The sequence below is a fragment of the Anguilla rostrata genome, chromosome 12 (assembly GCF_018555375.3).
Source record: "Anguilla rostrata isolate EN2019 chromosome 12, ASM1855537v3, whole genome shotgun sequence".
Classification (NCBI taxonomy): Eukaryota; Metazoa; Chordata; class Actinopteri; order Anguilliformes; family Anguillidae; genus Anguilla; species Anguilla rostrata.
Window position 1 is genome coordinate 31,574,155 of NC_057944.1, and position 21,343 is coordinate 31,595,497.

At 44.1% G+C, this 21,343-nt stretch overlaps 1 protein-coding gene across 1 annotated transcript in view; it reads right to left on the reverse strand.

The window, feature by feature from the left end:
• Positions 1 to 21,343, reverse strand: part of tenm4 (teneurin transmembrane protein 4) — a 213,317-nt gene that overhangs the window by 127,342 nt on the left and 64,632 nt on the right. The window contains exon 3 of the mRNA XM_064301632.1: positions 19,745 to 19,990. Coding sequence (XP_064157702.1) covers positions 19,745 to 19,990 — 246 coding nt within the window. The remainder of the gene's footprint in view (positions 1 to 19,744; positions 19,991 to 21,343) is intronic.

Below are 21,343 nucleotides of genomic sequence, written 5' to 3' on the forward strand. Positions count from 1 at the left end.
GTATCAATTCAACAGTTTTGTAGATGTTTTGTCATGGAACCTTTAGGGAACAAACGGTTTACTATAACCAATAATACCAAAAATAAAAAATAAAAACATTTGGATCTGCAGTTTAAGTTTTGAGTGCATATACATGAATTTCTCTGACACAGTTTATAAGATATAGTATACAGTATATACTATAGCTTATTTAATACATAACTTACAGTTTATTAGTGAAGCATTGTTCGTCACTGAAAAATTATTGTGCTAAAATTGTAGCCATATATCTCTCACACCCACTGCCCATATACTTTATTACATTTGGATTATAGTAAAACTGAAATGCATATTAATTCAGCTTTCATATTCACAGCAGTAAATGTGGATTTTAATTATATGTCTGAAGCATGATACTAAAGTGATGTTTCCACATTAATTTCCCCCAGAAATGATTAATTTCTTCAAATCAATTCCACAGTGATGCAGAAAAATAGATTAAAGTCCTCTAAAAGTGGTCCAAAGTCAGAACTCAGGTGGAAGAGTTGGTGCTTTATTGTACAGAGCACATTAGTCTTTCAGACATTTTTTCTTGGGTTGCGAGTGTGTGTGTGTGTGTGTGTGTGCATGTGAGAGAGAGAGAGAGAGAGAGAGAGAGAGTGTGTGTGTGTATGTGCGCGCGCGTGTCTCTTTGCCCTTTTTAATTAATGCTAGATTTCTGTACGCTTGACTTCGTTCCAGTTCTCCTGTACCCAGAGGGCAGGGAGGAAGGAGGGACACTCGGAGGAGCTGGCCAGGTACCGGGAGAACTCTCAGCACCCGCCAAGGCTGATCGCTTTTCCCTTCCCTCACCACATTACCACAGCCAAAAAAAAAGACTTTTAGTTAGAAAGCGTCTGACCGTGAGCTCTCGCTTAAGTTCCAGACAGATTCCCTCCAGGGACACACCCCGTACAACTCCCCCCCCGCCCCCCCCCGTCCATTTGCCCCCCACCCCCGCGACCGCCTACCACTACACGCCAGATTCGGCCCAACTGCCCAGAGTGCAAAGCCTTTATCTTTTTATAAGCAACCTAATTAAAACGACTGTGTGAACAAATAGCCGACCGTGATCAGCAAGCAGGGGAAAGCCATGGTCTCCATGGTTACTCATTGTATTCCCCCAACCCCCCAACCCCCCAAAAGGGAGTCTTCTGGGGTACCAGGCCAATTGCAGGACAAACAGGAGGAACAGATTGGCCTGCTCCAGCGTCTCCTCCGCGCAACGCAGGTGCAGCCGGTCCAGCTTCTCTGGGCTTGTCGAACCCGTGCTGCGCGCTTCCTCTACCGACGAACACAAGCAACGCCTCAGATCCATTTCAAAGCCTCTAACATGCTGCCCAGTGTTCGACGCAGCGCAAGGAGGTCCCCGCCAGCAGCTAATGCAATAAGAGCAGGCCTCAACAGAGTAAATAACGCCCGCGTCAATAAAGCTTTTAACCAGTAATGTACGAGTGCTGTACTTCCAAGCGTTTTTTTTTTTTGAGGGACTTGGTAAATTATGTCATTACGGTCAATTTACGTGGGTGTGCGGTCTACTTCACCTGAAGGCAGGCTACTCACAGGGTCTGCCATTAAACAACAAAACGGGTGCGGAAATGTTTTGATGAATGGAGAAAATGATTTGACTGGAAGGGAAGAACAGTGCAGGCATTCAATAACTGCTAAAAGCGGTGGGCAACTAAGCTGTTGAGGACCACTCCCTCAACGATCAATGACGATGCTCCTGTAAAGGCTGGCCAGATGCACACATCTCTTTGGTTTGAATTGATCATGTGACCCGGGCCCAGGCCAAGCTCATTGGGCAGAATTCTGCTGACGGTGTTGAGCTGAGCCAGAGTGTGGTTCCCTGAGCAATACACAATCCAGACACAACGTACAAAGGATGACAAATGAGCTCAAGAAACCTTTAAGTGCAATCTTATTTAAAATGAATAATGCATTCATATGGTGTTTACAGCAACATAAATTACTGTTTAGCCATGTTCCAAATCCAAGCATATCTAGGCAGACTTATTTACCTCCTGTGCTTTGCATAGTGATAGTTGGCAGTCCAGAGATGCATTAAGGAAATATCTTGTAAAGGTTCTTACCTGTTGTACATGATCAGACATACTAATCGCACAGAGAAAGACATTTAAGTGAGGCTAGTGTTTCCATTTTTGATGTTTTGAAGCAGTGCTTCAGCCTAAATGCATAACATTAGCTGTCTATAACCACCTTACATTAGAAAACTTTGTGTGCCCAGCTCTTTGTCTGCCTATATACAGGTACATACAGATGGATTCACTGTCACTGATCTAACTTTATATGTAAGAAATAATGAAAGGAAGTGAATGTACCTGCATGTCTGACACGCAAGCAAAGCATCTGTAATTTATTGGATGCCACAGAGATCAAAGTGAGTTTATCTAGCAGATGGGAATCAGCTAGTTTTATAAACCGAGCGATGACTAATCCTCTCCAGCTCCGTGGAGTTACGCGTACGGAAAGGTCAAGATGGAAAACGAAGGGGGCATGCAGTCTTGTCTGATTCCCCGCCTTCCCGTTCAGGGAATCGAGGTTGCAGTTTTACAAACAGAGCCCAGCAAGCCAAGCCTCTCGTCGAATCGGCGAGCATAGCTTTGAGTTGAAAGGGGTGGGAGACTCCGCCCCCGCCATGAGCATTCCTGTTTCTTTTTTACCCGCGATTCAAGTGTGCTGTAGGTTCGACAAGGGAGTACTGCTGACAGAAAAAAAAAAATTCCAGGGCCCGTACCCTCAAGCAACGGATTGTTGCCGCGTCGCGCAGATGCCAAAAAACATCTGTTCACAGACTTTGCTTCCAGTCGTATCAAAAGGTCTGATTCAGCATCAGAGATGAAACGGAGCAGTAGCACAGTACACTGTCCCGTGTGAACGCTTTTCATCTGTGTGTCGAGCGCACTTGCCATCCGCAGGACCGAATTCAGCCCCAGGAACACGCGGTTTCCATTCAGACAGAAAGTTCCCTGCGTGCCGCTGTGTCAACGCCAACCCAATCCGCATCGACTTTGAAATGAGAGTTGAGATTTGGATAGCCTTTTAAGGACATTACGTTATGACAAAAAAATATATAAAAATAGAATTTAAAATCTCCATAAAAGACTGACTAGTCTGTATTAATTCAGCGAAGACGATGTTCAGAACATTCACTTGACATTTTCTTGTCAAAATCTTTTTTGCGCAAGACCAAAACAAGACAAACAAATGTGGGTAATGACAGATGTGTTAGCTTTGCCGCTTCCGGCAACAGCGCAGTTCAACACGAATAATACATCTGAGACGGAGCCCGTAAAAACATTACCCAGATAAGCATGTATGCAGCAATGTGACAGCTGGACCGCGAACACGTCAGGGAGAAAAATAGGAAGCAACCAGAGGGGTAATAAAAATAAATAAATAAATAAAAAACACCTTTCCAGAGGTATCACATATCTCATCAGATAAACACAATGTATGAGGTTCTACTGTCACCTCAACAACGCCAGACGAGAGGGAGAAAAGAAGAACACGCAACCCTGTAATAGTGGCAGTCACGACCACTCCACTCCCTGACTCTGGTCTGCACGATTGTGGCTCTACAACAGCTTGTCAGCCTAATACAGTAGGTTTGCCTGCTAATCCACACACATGGTATCGACAAGAGTGGGTCCAGCAGCTCTGAGCATGAATCTTCAGAAAAGGAGTCAAAGCGAGTCACAGCAAGTCAAAGCGAATCACAGCTAGTCAAAGGGAGTAGTCGCGAGTCACAGTGAGTCACAGCAAGTTACAGTGAACCACGGTGAGTCACAGACAGTGAAAGCGAGTCACAGCCAGTCAAAGCGAGACACAGCAAGTAAAAATAAGTCATAACGAGTCCGAGTGAGTCACAGCGAGTCAGAGTGAGTCACAGCAAGTCACAGTGAGTCAAAGTACCACCGTGGGGCTTTTAGGGCAGGGGAGGGAGGAGGATGCCGTATTTCCGTAGGTCATCAGCACCACAGCTTTCCGACATCAATTTAAAAAGAAAGGCGGTTGGGAGGGGGGGGGGGGGGGGGGTTTGGGGGGCCCTCCTGGTTGCGTGAAGGCCTCCGGCCCGCCACTGGTCACCTGGCCGAACCCCGGCAGCCTGGCCCCGCCCCCGGTAGCGTGACCCAGCGCTCATCATCAAAGACCAGCCGAAGAGGAAGAAACAGAGCATGGCCAGGGCCTCATCGGATCCGCCCATTCATCTGTCCATTAAAGAACAAACAAGGGGGATGCATAAAAAGTAAAAAGCAAGTCACTTAGTGCAGCTCCTTAATGTACACTTAAAAAAAAAGGGGGGGGGGGGGACACATTCATTACAGGTATCGCATCCAACCGCACGCCCCATATCGACTCCATCAATCTTCACATCGAACGCCTGTCTTTGCTTAACGAGCATGTTCATTCGTCCATTGTTTCTCTAAGCCCCGCTTTCATTTAACGTTTGGTTTTGTCCGCGGTTGACTTTTTATCTCGAAGCTTTTCATGCCGGGGAGCTTCAGTTAATAATTAAGCATTCTTGTCCCAAACATTCACGTAATTTGATTACTCTGCACCGCTCAAAAATCAGGCGGGTTTTCCATCTTCGTTCAGTCCGTTTCTCGCGGCCAATTCCAATTCGAGCGAGAGCGTCTCTCGCAGCTCATTCTCATGCAAGCTCTACGGCAAGCGCTGATCTGGAAAATGGATCCCTCTGTTTGTAATAATTAAAATGGTGCCAAGTGTGGCGTTTTAAAGGCCACGCTTCCATCTCCGCTCGCAGAGAACTGCGCGAAAAGCGCCTCGAAGAAAGAATCGGTCTCGCCCTCCGGCGCGGTCTCCTCGGCAGATTTCGGGAGAACGGGAACGCGGGGCGGGGGGCGGGGGCTTCGAGCGCGGTGACTAATCACACGGAGACGAAAGGCGAAAACGCCGCTCTCCGAGCGCCTGCTCGCATATGGTCAAAGATGGCGGCCGTTCCCACCCAGCCCACAGCTTTTCACACAATCCCACAATCCCCTTTCAGTCCGACAGAGAACCGCAAGCCCAGAGAAGTCGCCGGTGAAGTGGATATCTGAAGAGCAACGTGAAATGGAAAAACCTAATAAATCCTGTCAGACACAAGCCATAAAACTGCCCAGAATCGATACAGTAATATTTGAGAGGCCATATAATGTATAGGAAAGTTGAAAACAAACAGTAAATACCCATAAATTCTTTTTTTATATATATAGGAAGGCCAGACCATTAGGGAGAAAATGAGGAAATGATATCCGTATCTAATAAAATACCATTTAACGACCACAAAGGCCGAAAGTTTAAGACTCAATCCGTGGCATTTAAACTGACACTGTCCATCTCCACACCCATAAACTCCCACCCAGTTTCCGTACAAGCCCGGCGAAACAAGTGCGGGTGCTGGCGCTGCCCTTAACTAACACACTGTACAAAAACAAATTCTTAATGGGATTATAAACTTAAACTCACAGAGTAATGCTTGTTTTATAGTTTTGACATTCATTTTCTTACCTAACATACTGCCACTGGCATTACTTTGTTTAGTGCAATATTATATTTCTAGTTTTACGAACTCTTATGTAAATTCCTCATTACACATTCTCCCTCATTAGCATTTAAACCATTTTTTGTCTTAAGTCCTGCTTAGTTTCAAATTTTTAATTAGAACTTTTTTTTTTACAGTGCAGTGAACATTCTACCCAGTTCCTAGACGTAAAACCTTAAATACTGCGCAATCCCATGTTTCCAAATCGTACATGAAACAAAGTGTGTTCTCGCACTCGAAAAGCCATCTGTGTCATTTACTTATTTTAAGACAAGCCATCTGAATGGTGAAAGGGGAAAGGACCAGCTTGTGAAAACTCACACATTTAAGTCGGAAAGCAACTGTTTTCTTTCCCCTAGCAGTGTACAGCGTCGTTATTCAAACGCCATGCTGTGTTTGTCATTCAGGCAGAGAGAGCAGTGAGAGATATCTGTTTCCCTGGTGCTCCTTTGTTATCCGGTGCTCATTCCATGGCAAAACAGGGGCTTATGGGATTGAAGAGGCCCTCTACTTCTGGCAGAGAGCTTGATGCAGGGTGGTGGGCACTCAGCAGGGCCTGAAGTGACCCCTCCAGCAGGGCTGCAGGGCTGCAGGCCCCCCTACAGCCCCGGAGCCCCTTCAGACCACCACCCGCCATCAGACACGCACGAGGGGAGAGGGAGAGAGAGAGAGAGGGAGGGAGGGAGAGAGAGAGAGAGAGAGAGAGAAACAACAAGGCGAGAGAGAGAGGGAGGGTGAGAGGCAATGAGGAGCAGACAGGAAGAGAGAACGAGGGAGGAGAGAGAGAGGAGGGAAGGAGGGGGAGAGGGAGGGATGCAGAGGGGAGGAGAGGGAGAGCAGGAGAGATGGAGAGAGGACAAGAAAGGGAGAGGGAGACAGAGAGATAAGGACAGAGGAACAGAGAGGAAGGAGGGGGGAGAGAGAAAGAATGAGCAACACAGAGCGGAGGAAAAGGGGGGAAAAAGAGAGGGAGAAGAGGGAGAAAGGGAGGAAGAGAGAGAAAGAGAGATGGGAATGGGCCCCGCTTCTTCAGGTGTGATTACCTGACCGACTGACTCTGGTTCGAGGGCACCCCTCTCCGCAGGCGCTGGAGCCCCGGTCCCTCCCTCTTTCTTTTCTGAGGAAGCAGCCTTGGATGGGAGCCCCTCAGCTTGCCAATCCCCCGCTCGGCTGAAAAGCACCATCTGCTCACCCGCACAGTGCCAGCGCCAGCGCCGGGAAAAATATAAAAATAAAAAGGGCACCAGATTGAAGTCTGGAGACTTGGTTTTTTTTTTTTTCCCCCACAAAGGGCAGAAGCTCAGCCGGGTAGCCGTAAAAGGAGCCCGATCTTCCCTGCCGTGTCCCTGCTGCCCGGTAAACTACCACAGCATTCCCCCAAGAGGCCCCAGGGGCCTCCGGCTTATTACCGGACATGATATTTAATACACAAGGACGTCAGACGACAGACCGAAGCGGGATTAAAATAAAGCAGCTTCTTTCATCTTCGCAGAAGTAGAACAGTCGGAGGTTAAACGTTTAGGGACAGACATAGTGGGGAAAAAAAAAAAATGGGCACAGATCAAATGACCTACTTAGACTAATGAGCGGGATTAGAAGTGAACGTTACCAAGTGCTGCTTGCTGGGGAACTCCAGGGCTCGTTTACTGACCTTGGGACATTTCCATTAGCCGAGGGATTGAGCCTTAATCTGGGGGCTCTGATTTTACATACCCTGCTATTGAGATCCAAACCCGGTTCCGTTTGATCTGGACCTGAACCGCTAACACCGAACAGGGGCCTGACATCACCAAATGCCTTTGAAACCCCTTCCCCCCCCCCCCCCCCCCCTTAAAGCACTCCTCATACAAACCCACCCAGGGCTCTTCTTTGTTCTAACATTTACAACCACAAAAAAAAGGGGGGGAAGGGGGGTCAAGGCCACTTCACCATCAAGTGTTAAGTATGTCCTGTTTGAGCGTGCTCAGTGCGCGGGAGAACCCCCGTGAGCGGTACTGCCCCATCCACGGGCCGTCACCTTCGCTCGGACGGGGCGCGTCTGAGGCCGACCGCCCTGGAACGAGGCGCGCGCCGACGACTGACCCTCCGAACGGCAGGCTTCTTTCAACTTCAAAGAGACGCTGCTCCCACCGGTTTCAAATCCATCGATTCGTTTGAAGGCCCCACTGCCCTACTTCATGTCAATGGTGCCGCTAACACAATATCAACTGGGGGGGGTTAAAACAATTTGGAAGCTTATGGAAATCTTCATTTGTTATACATGTCATATGATCCCCCCTCGCTTTCATTTACAAAGTACACAGTGAAGTGGGTGGAATTGTGCACGGTCATCAATAAATTAGGGCCCTTGGGGGTCGGCGAATTCTGGTCGGAATGACAATAAGTTGAGCCCTGCTCTTTGACGTGAGCAGGGCTCATTAATGCTACATGGGGCTAGCCTGAGGCTGAGAGCGGCATACTAACCCCTATCCAAAGCCCCTCTGAGTAACCCAAGTCTGTCTTCATTAAATCCTTTAGTATATTCTAAAGAAACGGGCACATCCACAATCAAAGACAGCATAGCGCCTTTCATTTGTCTCTGAAATAGGAAAGAAAAAAAAGTTTCAGGGAAAACTCAAATTTTTTGTTTTGATGCTATTGAGTCCATGTTACTATCCACACAGCAGCTGCTCCTTCCTCACGTTGGACACTGCAGAGTAAGTTCTCCATGTTAATTTTTGCCCTTTTATAATAAAAAAAGTATTCTTCACTTCTTCCATTATTGTCATTTTGCATACAATAATGGAAATAAATGAGTAATTGAAGTCCTCCGTTATGTTTGGATTAGTCGCACTCCTCACACAACAAGCGTATTGTTTACCTTCATTCTGGACAACCTTGTTTGGGATGTAATTTGGAACTAATTTTATGCACTGTGGACAGCTTCTACTGTTTACCAAGCCACTCTAATTTTGCTGTAATTTAGTGCAGGAAAGAAGCTTTCTCCAGGTTAAGTCTCACAGAATGCGAAAACTGTTAGAATGGAAACTGGAGTGTACATCACCTGTTATCTCCTCTCTGGTGTGACATCTGCTGCCACTTCTATTTTTACTAATAACTACTGTAGCATGTCTTCCTTTAACTCGCAAAATGCCTGTGTAGAACGAAGTGGAATGTGGAACTACTGCATGAGGAAACAGAATGGAATTTTGTGATTTCTTTTTATCGTTCTCTCCCGCCCCTTGCTTTGATATCAGAATTCCAAAGCTGGATTTGACGGAGAAGAGGTGTCACTCGACCGGACAGCAGCGCTGAATTAAAAATTTAAGAAACCCCTGATATCCCTTCATGCCTCCTCATCTGAAGGTGTGAAGATCACTTACTAATAAACAAAAAAGAAAAACCTTTCTACTCTGCAGTAATAATAACAAGTTTGAGGTTAAGAGTGTGCATGCAAGCAATGAACACAAGATTAACGTTTCCTTTCAATTCACAGTGCATGTACGAAATAACAAACCGGAAAATAATTGCTCCAGGTAGCTAAGCTTTTACTCATTGATACACTTCCAGTTCTGCCAGTCACGTTCTGCACTTGCTTCAATCCATTTTGAAACATTGAGTACCTTAGTCCTTTGCTTTTGTAAAAGAAGATTAGAGCAGAAAATTAAATGAATCTAAATAACACCATACATAACATTTTTAGCAGTTAAAAGCATCATTGAAGAAGTAGTTAACACAAAAATGTGTGCCTCATCCATAAATCAAAAATGAAACTGAATAGAAATGCATAATGCAGACCTGGCTGCCTATCACTAAGGCTAGCATGCTGCCAGCAGGAGATGGAAGTGATTTTGAAAGAGGGGGAGATCTTAGGGGTCCAGCTGGCAGGAACATCACTGCCCAAGGCATCAGAACTCGATGGTGCGTCAGGATCAACAGCACCTAAGGTGATGATGTCAGCATGGAACTCTGAGGGAATGACATCAGCAGCAAAAGGACAGAGTGAGCGAAAACGTGACTGTGATGTCCGCATGCCGGGCAAGTGTTGATTGGCTGCCCACAGATTTCATCCTGGGGTGGGGGTTGGGGAGGGGGTGGGGCAGTTTAAATGGTGGCATCCGAATGTTCTATGAAATGACAGTAGACTGGTGTTTCCATTTCATTTCTCTCTAGCTGTAGATGTAATCACAGTAAAATGCCCCTATCACAATGCATTATTGAGCTATTCTGCTGGTATTTACAGAAGCGAGAAACAGTAAATATCTTTTTAAAGACATTTCAAAGACTTCAGTGCGAACTGCGGTTCTGTATCTGTAAATCTCTTAATCACTCTGCAGCCATGTCACAGGCATACACACTATAAATACATGTAAAAAGAAAGGCATACATGTAAAATTCTGCCAAACAAAATTCTTGTTCAACACACAGAGTGTACTAATGGCCACAGATAATGTAGGTGGTTACCGAAATAGTGTATTTTGCATAGCAAACCACACACAAAAGTATTCTCTTCCCAGTAAACAATTTTATCTCTTGAATGGCATGGTGCGTCTTCAATTATTGTGGTCAGAATTTCAAATCATGAACCATTTTTAAAGTGGAAATTTCCATTACTGCAAGGAAGCGAGACTCGGAATTCGTAAGCAGGCCACGGTACTCCGCTTCCGTTCCCGTCGATGCCGACGCATATGCACAAAGCGAGCAATGGCAACAGTAGCAGGGAAACGGCAGTGCCAGCTAAATGGCAATGCCCCGTGCGATTTCAACGCAGCAAAAGCCAATCTGATAGAGCTCAAACGGCTTCCATACCGCATTTGACTGTAGATTCCCCCTCGTATTAATCTACAGTTACTACTTGGATAAAAAAAAATGAAAAAACATGATTTCCTGGTGAATTTCAACACCATTAACTGTCACGACGAACACATTCCTCAAAGTCACATTACTGAGAACGGGACTTCACAGAGAAATAAAATTAAACTTAATTCCCATCTTTCTGAAAGAATAAAAAATTAAAAAAAACAGTACAATAGAAAAGCATGGCGAATGTACAGAAAGAGTCACCAGGCCTACAGTGTAATTAAAATTGATTTAAAATGCAAAGACAGGATTAGTAAATTAGCACATTTATTAAAATTCTTTCTGTGTATTCAATTAAATCAAGTAATGAGACTGTACCCATTATCTGTGACCAAAGACATGTCTAAGGCTTTAGACTAAGCCAGTGAAATAACATGCAAACCACCCTTTGAATGTAAAATATGATGTAATGTCACAATAAATCCCCCCTGCTTTACTATTCAATTCCTCGCATGCTTTACATTCTGTACAGTGTTGGGTATTTCTCTGCCTTGGCTGAATGAGCTCCTTTCACATCGCTATACATAGAATAAAAGAGAAAAAAGAACGAAGAAATTAAATTATATAATAAAGAAAAAAAAATAAAAGAATGAGGGGAAAAAAACAGTCTCTATCTGGGAGAGGGGGAGGGAGAGAGGGAGATAGAGAGGGAGAGGGAAAAAACCTATGATGTTGCTTTTGGGTAGAAAGTAGAAAGATAATGTTGTGGGACATTGAACAAACCCTGATGCTTTTAGTTAAACAGAATTAAAAATGATTACTAAGTCTGTTTAGTCAAAACAGAATCAGAATGATTACTTTTATCAAAATCCCCTTCAGAAGTGGGTTTAATCTCGACATTATATTATGAACTTCAGAAAAATGCAAATCACCAAATATGGCATCAATAAATATATTTGATGTTTTGCTCCTTGTTAAACAGATTATCAGTTTTATCAGTTAGAACAGCAGGGAACAGAAGCAGAGACTGGTGAAATTCAATTTGGTTGGAGCAGTAAAAGAGGAGGAAAACAGGGATAATTCAGCTGATAAGAGACTCAGGCTGTCTCCAAAGGATTAAAAGCTTGTAAATTAGATTGGAATAAGAAGGTAAATGAGCAAATCCAGTGACCAAGCAGTTACAGAGCCAAAAAGTGACTTAGAATATTTCCCCCTCACATATAATGCTTCACTTCAACCTCAATTGAACAAACTCACATTCCAGAAAACAGTAATGAAACACAAAATGGCTAAACTGTTGTCTGAAATACAGAACACAGATATCACAATTCAATTTTCCTCAGAAATGAGTAATGCACTCAGAGAAACATTTTTTGTTCAAAAGCTGTAGAGGAGATGTCTAAAAGAAAACATTGCAACAAAAAACAGTATGGAAAGTAGGATAATGGCCAAATACTCTAATTCACTGCACTGGTTGAAACATGTAGCTGCCTTCACGCTATACAGTGACAAGAAAAATCCTCAAATACTATTGGTGTCTGAGGCCTTTTTGTGCTACTGCATGATGGGATACATTCTTCTCATCAGCAGAACACAATTGCATGTTAAGGACAGAGTGACCCTACATTACTCAGGGGTTTTCATTTGTGGGATATTTATTACTTTACCTCAATCCTTTTTTGCATTTTTATTCATTTAATGATTTCTGTCCGCATTAGTACACTATTAATCTGTTGTACACAGACTTTCTGAATCAAGACTTAAATCAGCTCAAAGAGAAAAAAGGCCCTTATTCCTGTGATAATTCTTATGAAGCTCGAGCCCGCTCCCCTCCCATGGTATGGAAGTCCAATCGGTCAGAAATTAATTTTTTTTTTTCTTTTATCTTTGTCCATGCCCCCCGATCTGACCCTTTGACTGTGCTGGGTGTGTGTCCATCAGCCAAAAAGATTTGTCAATAAGGAGAGTGCACATTAAGCTCTCGAGGGAGAGAAATTACACGTTCAGTGTTGCGTGTCAGACACAGCTTCAAATGCTCCAAGCAGACTAGAGGCTGGACAAATTACTCTGCTCTCCTCATCCAGATCTGTAAATAGATTTTTTTCTTTTCTCATCAAGACACTTGGAAAAATGAAAAAATGACACAAATATCCCTGTTGAGAAGCCTGTTTGTTACGCAGACTGCAGATCACATTCTCTGATGTTTTATAATGTATGTTTAAAACCACGCCTCTCAACAACAACAGAGCAATCTGTTGCAATTAAGCATTCTGTTCATAATTATTATTTCTTTTTTTTCCCCCCATCTATAGCATTCTTATAAAGGGTTAACTGAGCCTCATGCAGGCAAAGTTCTGGTCTCAGATGACCACAAGCTATATGCTTGCCTTGTGGATTAAAAACTGCAACCCAAACTTCCTAGTTAATCACCAGGAAGTGAGTTTATTCATGTCAGAGAATATTCATGTTATTCAACTGTGGGCTTATTGCTTTTTTCCAGTTTTTCCCCCAAAAGTCTTTAGGCTGGATGCCAGTGTAGGAAGATGAATGGGGTGGGGACTACACACATGTTCCTTCAGTGTTTTACAACAAATAAAAATTTGCCATGTGAGCACTCTCATGGAACAGAACTAATTCTGCAGCTTACAGCTTTCTTCTGTTACGCTAACTGGAAGAATATACAGCACACACGTGCACATGCACAAGCGCAAGCATATGCAAGTGCGTGCGCGCACACACACACACACACACACACATACACAGGCACACGCGCACATGCGCATGCACACACACACACACACACACACACACACACACATACACAGGCACACACGCGCATGCACACACACACACACACACCGGCACAAATACAGTCTACAGTCTCACTGAACAGTGCAGTGGTTGCCTTGCTCTCAAACTTTCATCACTGGTTCAAAGCAACACCCTCCTCATGAACCCTGAAGTGCAATCTGCTTTAGAGCCAAATTAATACTTTAATGTCAATGCATATCACCCCAGAGCTTGCAATAAATCATACAGTAATTCAGTAATTACTTCAGTGCATACGCAGGACTGTGACTGAATATTTAATACTAATGTACTGTAAGGTGTGAAACGGAGAAGCAAAGTAATTGAGATGAACAGAGAAGACCAGACCCCTACCACTCACTTAAAATATTCTCTCATGCAGTACATGGCCTGCTTCAGTTCTTCGTGTTTTGTTAAAGTTCACTCAGATTTACCTTTATGCATTTGGCAGATGTTATAATCCAGGCAGGCATACATATGTGTGTACATAAAGGATTAGGCAACAGCCATTGCTTATGCCAAGTCAACAGGATTACAACCAACAGTAGCAATGAATACACACTCTTATAAACATACATACTTAAACACACAACATATTATGTGTGTGCGCGTGTGTTGTGCGCGCGTGTCTCACACACAGGGCTGTATAGACGGATATTTTGTTTTTAAAAATGAAGAATCTTTGTAAGTTGGTCTGGATAAGAGTGCCTGCTAAATGCCTGTAATGTGGAGAGAAACCACATCTGCAGCACAGGAACTTTCCCTGCATCAAGAAATATGTTCAGAGACTGATTATTTCAAAATGAACAAACCAATGCTTCAACTTATCTAATGACAAACAACAGTGTCACTCTACTCAAGTCAATGGATAACCCACATTGAAATTCAGCTTTGAGCTTACTCCACGCTGTCATTTTTAATTACCTTATGATGCGAGTTGACACAATTCATTAAGAATTTACATTAATTAACAACAGCCAGCAATGATGCTTGTTCACACCATACAAAAAATTAAATAAATAAATCTATCGAGACAACACATTTTTCCCCCTAACCATCAGTCAACACGATCATACAACACATCAACTGTTGATGCTACTATTTATATCCACTTCAGCGCAAACGTAATCTTGTCATTGCATAAGCCTGTGTGCGTGTCTAAAAAAATATACACCTCTACAGATTCGCAAATGTAGCATGCCAATGATCACTGTGACTGCTGTTCTTGTCTAAAGCTTTAGGGGGCCATTAGCATTCAGATAATATCAACCGATGAAAACGTGTATGTGAATTGTTACATCGCCTCCGGACAGGAGCTCTATTATGAGTGGCAGATGGTTTTCCCAGGTGATTTTAGAAGGGGGCAGTACTTAAGACAACACGGGCTACCACCAAACTAGCAGGACTAGGGATCACATCATGAAGAACATGGCACATGCACAGATAGACACCAGCATATGCTGAAGCATATGCCCTGGCTCAGAGGCACCAAAAGTGCCCTTTCAGCTGCAGCGATTTTATACGGCTCAGCCTACCACAGGTGCTTTTTTATTTTGAGCATATGCCCCCCGAAAACGTCCGCGTACAACCCTGATAAACAAGCCTCAAGAACGGCCATATTCCACACTGGAGCCGGAAAGGAAATTCAAACAAACTACTCACCCAAACTTAGTCAGGGAGTCAATTCCAGTTCAATTTGCTCAGTTCGGGAAACGAACCGAAATTAAATTCGGTAATTGAAAACGTCCTCATGAAATTTTATGAATTGAAACTGAACAGATGCCAAACCTGCAGAGCCTCAATTTGGAAACATGCCTTCGATACTAACGTAATTGTAAAAGACGGTTTGAGCATGGAGGACTCAACAGAGGACTAAATCACGTATCACAATAACAACAATTTTTATTTTTTTTAAAAAGCGTTTTTTGTGAACAGTGCGTTTCAAAATTACAAGAGAACCGATATGAGGAACACTTCTTAAGGCGTGTGAAAGCTAGAGTTTTCAGATTCAGGAATTAGCGGCAGCGTCCCGCCGCAGAGGAACAGGTGAGATTTGCCAACGCTGCGATTAAATTCCGTGAATCGCCGCCACGACATCGAAATGCAAAAAGCGAGTCCGTTCTAAACACGGAAACACAGGCGATCACAGCAAAACTTAAATAAATAAATAACTCTGAGGAAGGCAGTAAGGCCGAATCACTTCCACGCAACAGCTCCCCTCACAAAGTGAAACGGCAATAAAGGAAGACGAGTCTTCGCGGCACAGCTCTCTTTGTCTCTATTATTAAATCTTAAAAGTCCCAGTTAACAAATCTCACAAATTAGAATGACCTCTAATGGCCCGACGTCAGTCCCAATCCCCATGGCAACTCTGATGATGACTTTTATGAAGCACCGTTAATGTATGTTTATAGCTTATTATGTTATCATTTATTCACTCCCTAGTGTACGCCCTTTGAAACTCCAACATAAGTGCTGATTATATGACCTGCGGGGATCTGTTTACTTTCATTCACAAAAGCAAACCTCACAGAGGAATACTGCTTCTAATATTGTTCTTTGTAATATTATTATTGTTCATTTTTGTTATAAATACACACACACACACACACATATCTAAACATATAAATGGTTTTTGATATATTTTAAATAAATAATATGGGTGGTTTGAGAAAGAGGGAGGGGGAGACTGATGAGAGAGAAAGAGAGAGGGAGAAAGAGAGAGTGTGAGACAGAGAAAGGGAGGGAAAAGAGAGCGAGGGAGGGGAGAGAGAAAGAGAGAGAGGGGAGAGAGTGAAAGAGGGAGGAGGGGGAAAAGAGAGGGAGGAAGGGAGGGGAGAGTGAGAGGAGAGAGAGGGAAAGGAGAGAGAGAGAGAGGGAGAGGAGAGAGTGAGAGGAATGAGAGGAGAGAGAAAGAGAGAGAGGAGAGAGAGAGCGTAAGAGGAAAGAGAGAGAGAGAGAGTGAGTGGACGGAGAGAGAGAGAGAGAGAGAGAGAGACTGCAGCGGGCCCTGCTTCTTCGGGGGAGATCACCAGCGCGAGGCCACAAAAACACATTAAGCAGCATGATGGATCCCCCTCCGGCTCGCGGCGTACGGGGTGCGCAGGGAGAAGAGCCAGGTGGGAGGGCTGATCACGAGGCGCGTTTACGAGCCCCTGCACGCCGCACACCCCGCACACGCCGCACACCCGACAGCGTCACGGAGCGTGGGCACGAGGAGACGGCGTGTAACGCACTCCCATTCGGACGCGTCTGACGCACTGTCTGTGCCTGGGGCACCCTTCTGCTCCCAGCGAAGGTCAACGGCCCCGGTGAGGACATGGGGGGGGGGGGGGCGGGCTGTAGGCGGGTGTGACTCAGCAGCAGGCCCCCGCGGTCACGACCCCGCCTCCCCGGGGGACCCGTCCTCCGCACCGTGCGTGTTTGTCTGTGTGTGTGTGCATGTGTGTATGTGCCTGTGTGTGCACCTGTGTGTGTGCATGCATGCTTGTGTGTCTTTGTATGTGTGTGTGTGTGTGTGTGCGCGCGTTTGGGAGAGGTGGGGTGTGTGGAGGATGTTTAGTCTGGAAATCAATTCCCCAGAGGAGAACACTGATGTGGATTAACTGCGTGCCATCCGTGCAGAAAATCCGAACTGCAACAAAAGCTGACAGACGATCAGACTGTGATATTCAGCACGTGCAGTGAAACGTCTGATTTTCCGATAAAAATAAAGGTGAGGCCATTGTGAATTTTGATAACGCTGACAACGTGCACTTCAGTCAACTGGCTGCACTCACAGTACCACAAATGCACAGACATGCACAATGGTGCAGCGACTGTATTGTAAAAATGCACTTGCCAGTTTGTTACCGAATAAACCTGATGAATAAAAACGTAAATACACACCCGTTTCAGGTTCTACAGTGTGCTGACATAAAAAATATAAGCCATTAAAGCCATGGCCACTGGTTGTGCTTTACCACCTCTATTAAAAGATAAAACACAGGAAAAGGCTGGTCCGTGAATGCAGTACACGACAGGAAAATATAAATGGTGCGTGGATGTAAAGAGATTTAAGTATAGGGAAAGGAAGCAGCGCTGCGGTGTTTAATTAACTCGTGTTACATAAACTGTATGCGATTAAGCAGAGAGCATTTGCATAAATGACAGCATAAATTCTTCAGAGGAAAATGGCTGGTTTGATATGCGCAGACAGCTGGTAGCATAAAATGACTTGTAGCGTAACAGCTACAGTAACGCTGCAGCCGCGGTATTCAGACGCTGTATTTTTTCAGTATGTACTTCCCCCCCTTGATGTCATACTACATTTAACCTGGGCAGCACTTCAGGGGACTGAGTACAGCACTGAGCATTTCCTTTCATTAAGTCACCATTCTACGGACCCACTTTCACCATTCTACAGAACCGTCTTAGGCAACCATTTTAACAAGCTATCACAATACACCACAGTGCAACAGAGCAAATGTAAGTAAGTAAATAAATGGATAAATAAATGTAAAAAGGGATAACATTTGCAGTTTGCACTGTACAGAAACCATGAGCTAAAACTGTTCAGAGCTCTACTGTAAAAGGGCTGAATTTGTAGAAAAGGAACCAGCACTGCTTTTTGCTTAAAAAAAATAAAATAAAATGAAATAATGAACAAAACCATTCAGTGCTCCAAATCCTGTAGCACTGAAGTCAAAAAAGATTTTGTTTCTCCTGCTACGTTTCTTCAGTACTTTCACCAGCTTAATCATGTCTGTCTTTGACATGTTTTATAGTGACAGATTACTGGGACACGGTGACCTTCCTCACCGCCACTGAGTCTTATTGGGCCCTTGGGGTCAATTTAACCACTCCCGCCCACAGGAAGACTGAACCAGTAAAGCAAATTCTTTTAAGCTCCCCCCCGCCCACCCCCACCTCTTGTTTTCAGCGGCCTTGATGTCACTGGTGGGATATACCACTGGCTAGCCAGGCCTGAGCCAGCTGGAACGCTTGAGCTTGTGTTTACACTAGCACTGATTCAACTCTGAATAGTTTTTAAGTGAGGTCATGCTCTTATCTTATGTTCCGCCATTTTGAGAACCAGTTGGGACAAAGACAGTTGATCCACGGTACCCCACTCGCGCTTACATTTTGTGAATGATTTTAACAGCAACTAGAATAAATGACAAAAAGCAAGTAGTAACCAATACAGGCAAAATTCCCCCTAGGAGCTGGTACAAAATGGCAAGCTGTAACCTAACTAATAATTTAATCTCAGTTAGGACAAATTGCCCTCCTGATTTTAAACCAGCTTTCACAAGGACAAATGCATGAATGCACCAAAAAAGAATAAATAAATAAATGAAACGACACAATTCACCAGCACCACTCTCTCATGTTGCGTTAGCTGCTGGCATGTGGATGCCGAGTGTCAGGCAGCTGATCTCTGCCCTCTGGAAGTGTTCTAGAGACTAGCATACCTGAGAGAATTCAGCGAAAACGCACAGAGACATACTGCCATACTGACACGGCGGGGCCAGGTTCACGTGAAGCAAGCAGCAGTAAAATAAATAAAAATAAATTAATAATTTATAAAAAAGCATAACATTTTACAGCGTGTGTATAATTGATAACACAAAACAAGACTTGAGTAAGATATCCCTCTTGTTCATATTCAACACATAGCAAAGTGCAATGTCCTAGAAAAAAATACTGTCTGACCAAATGGGTCCATTTCCACCCAACAAGCTTCGCAATTCACACGGATGAAAACAGCAAACTGCTTTAAGAATATCTATCTAGTTATCTATGACAATATTTATCCCGTTTGTAAACAGAAATGCTTTTTTTTTTTTTTGCTTGAAATGTACCGAAACATTATTACTTTTTGTTATGTATTGCGTCTTTAGTAAATAACCCACTTTTTTTGTGAGCGACCAACTGTACCAAAAGGAAATATATACCAGGAACTAGCACAGACATAACTAATTTACATTCTTGCAATATAAATAATAATTATGTGCAGTAGCCTGACAAACACAAGCCTCTCTGGCATAATATCCATACATTTCCCTAAATTACATAGGCAATTTACAGTTTCCCCACATGCTAAACTTTGAGAGATTAACTGACATTCAAATGACATAGCCTTGTGCGAGATGTGCTTGTGAACATAAAAAACGGAATATTCATGACACAGCTTTCCACATGCATTTTATGCATAAAACTCTCATGTTTTATGTTCTGTCCATGCATCAGAAAAACGCGATACAAAAATCTACCCGGCGGTATTTCAAATATGCAGGAATTAAATATCTATTGTTCAAACAAGCCCGACACCTCTGCCAATGAATGAAAAGAGAACAGAGACAAATAAGTGCATTCATGCACCAAATTTTTATTATTTTTTTAACAGAAAAAACTGGAATAACATTCATACCACTATCTTGGCACACGTTAAATAAATAAACAGCGTGCCTTGTGCATTGTCACCAATGGATCCATACGAACTTCGTGCACATGCTGCAGATGCACGCAGGGGGGAAAACAGGAAGAGGAGGCGAGGAAGAGGAGGCGAGGAGGAGGCGCCCGACTCACCGCTCTCCGTGTTCTCGTGCTCGGTGTCGGTGAGCGTCAGGTTGGAGTTGGCCCGGCTGGACAGGCAGGAGCTGCGGCCCGATTTGATGTTCCTCCCCCAGAGCCTGACGGCGTGCTCGGGGGACACGATGCCGTCCGTCTCCGTGTCGGCGTCCGAGCCGGCGCTGGCCGAGTAGCCGCGGAAGGCCATGGGGTGAGAGGTCATGGGCTCTCCGAAGCCCAGCTCGCGCAGAGAGAAGTCTGCCCCTGGACAAACGCACACGGGCAACAGGTAAGAGCCATTTTCACTCCTCGACGCCGCCGGGTTCAGCATCAAACTGCGTCCAAATCCGTATGTTCAGTAGCCAAGAAACCCAACACTCCTCAAAAACTCTCCTACTTGTATACATGCTTCTGGAATATAGGCATGGTTAACGAATGTAGTCATGGTTACCAAATGTAGGCATAGTTACGGAATGTAAGCATGGTTATGGAATGTAGGCATGATTATCAAACGTAGGCATTGTCAGGGAATGTATACATTGCTATGGAGTGTAAAAGGGGTCACGGATGTACCATGGTTATGGAGTATATGCATGGTTACGGAATGTAGGCATGGTAACGGATGTAAGCACGGCTATGGACTGCAAGCATGGTTATGGAATGTACGCATTGCTAGGGAATGTATTCCTGTAGGCATGGTGAGGGTCATCCAGCTGCTTATCACACCAGTATTCTTAACATGTGATTGATACACTGGTTTCCAAGACGACCAGCCAATTCCCGACACCTCGGTGGCTATAAGACACCAATAAATGGGAAATGATCTGTCAGAAACCCTGGCCACCAAAACAATATAAATTACCTTTTCAGTCTTTGAAGTACACTCTCAGGCTCAATTCAGAAAGCAGCGTGGACATAACACAAACACCAAATGGAAAATATATTGTTTATACAGTTAAAAACAACAACCAAGAAACCCTCTAATTCATTTTAAGGTGTTTGCCATTAAACATACATGTACTGATGTGTGCATTTTAAGACCACATCCCTCACATACGCCTAGTTACAGCCTTTATTGGATGCCGCAATGAAAAAAACACACTGATCGATCGGTCATGATTAAGGGTGGGAGAGTTTGATTGCGTAAATGAGTACTTTCTTCTCCCCATATGAGTGACAGCTTGATGGCAATCATTCTGAGAGTTCACTTTCATTACAGGGGAGTGTTCTGCGATGCAGAAAAACCCCAATTTACATGCCTTTACGTGGCACACACTCCATCATCAAAGGGGGCGCATAAACATAACCCCTTAAGAGCATGAAATTACACACATGCATCAATAAGACTGTCCAAGCAAGGGGCCATTAATGTTGGAGGGAAAAATGCAAAGGCCAAGACTTTCTGTCTATAAATATCAATGCAAATTCTCAAATTTAGCCACTTCAACAAAATGAGACCTTCCTTTTCCCTCTGAAAGCCGCGTGCGTCCATAGTTTTTCATAGTAAAGGTTAGGGAAATGTGTCGCACACATACAGGTGTGTTTGTGCGAGTGCGTATAGGGGTGTGTAAATACGGGTACATGTCTGTATGTGTGTGTGCTTGCACGTGTGCATGT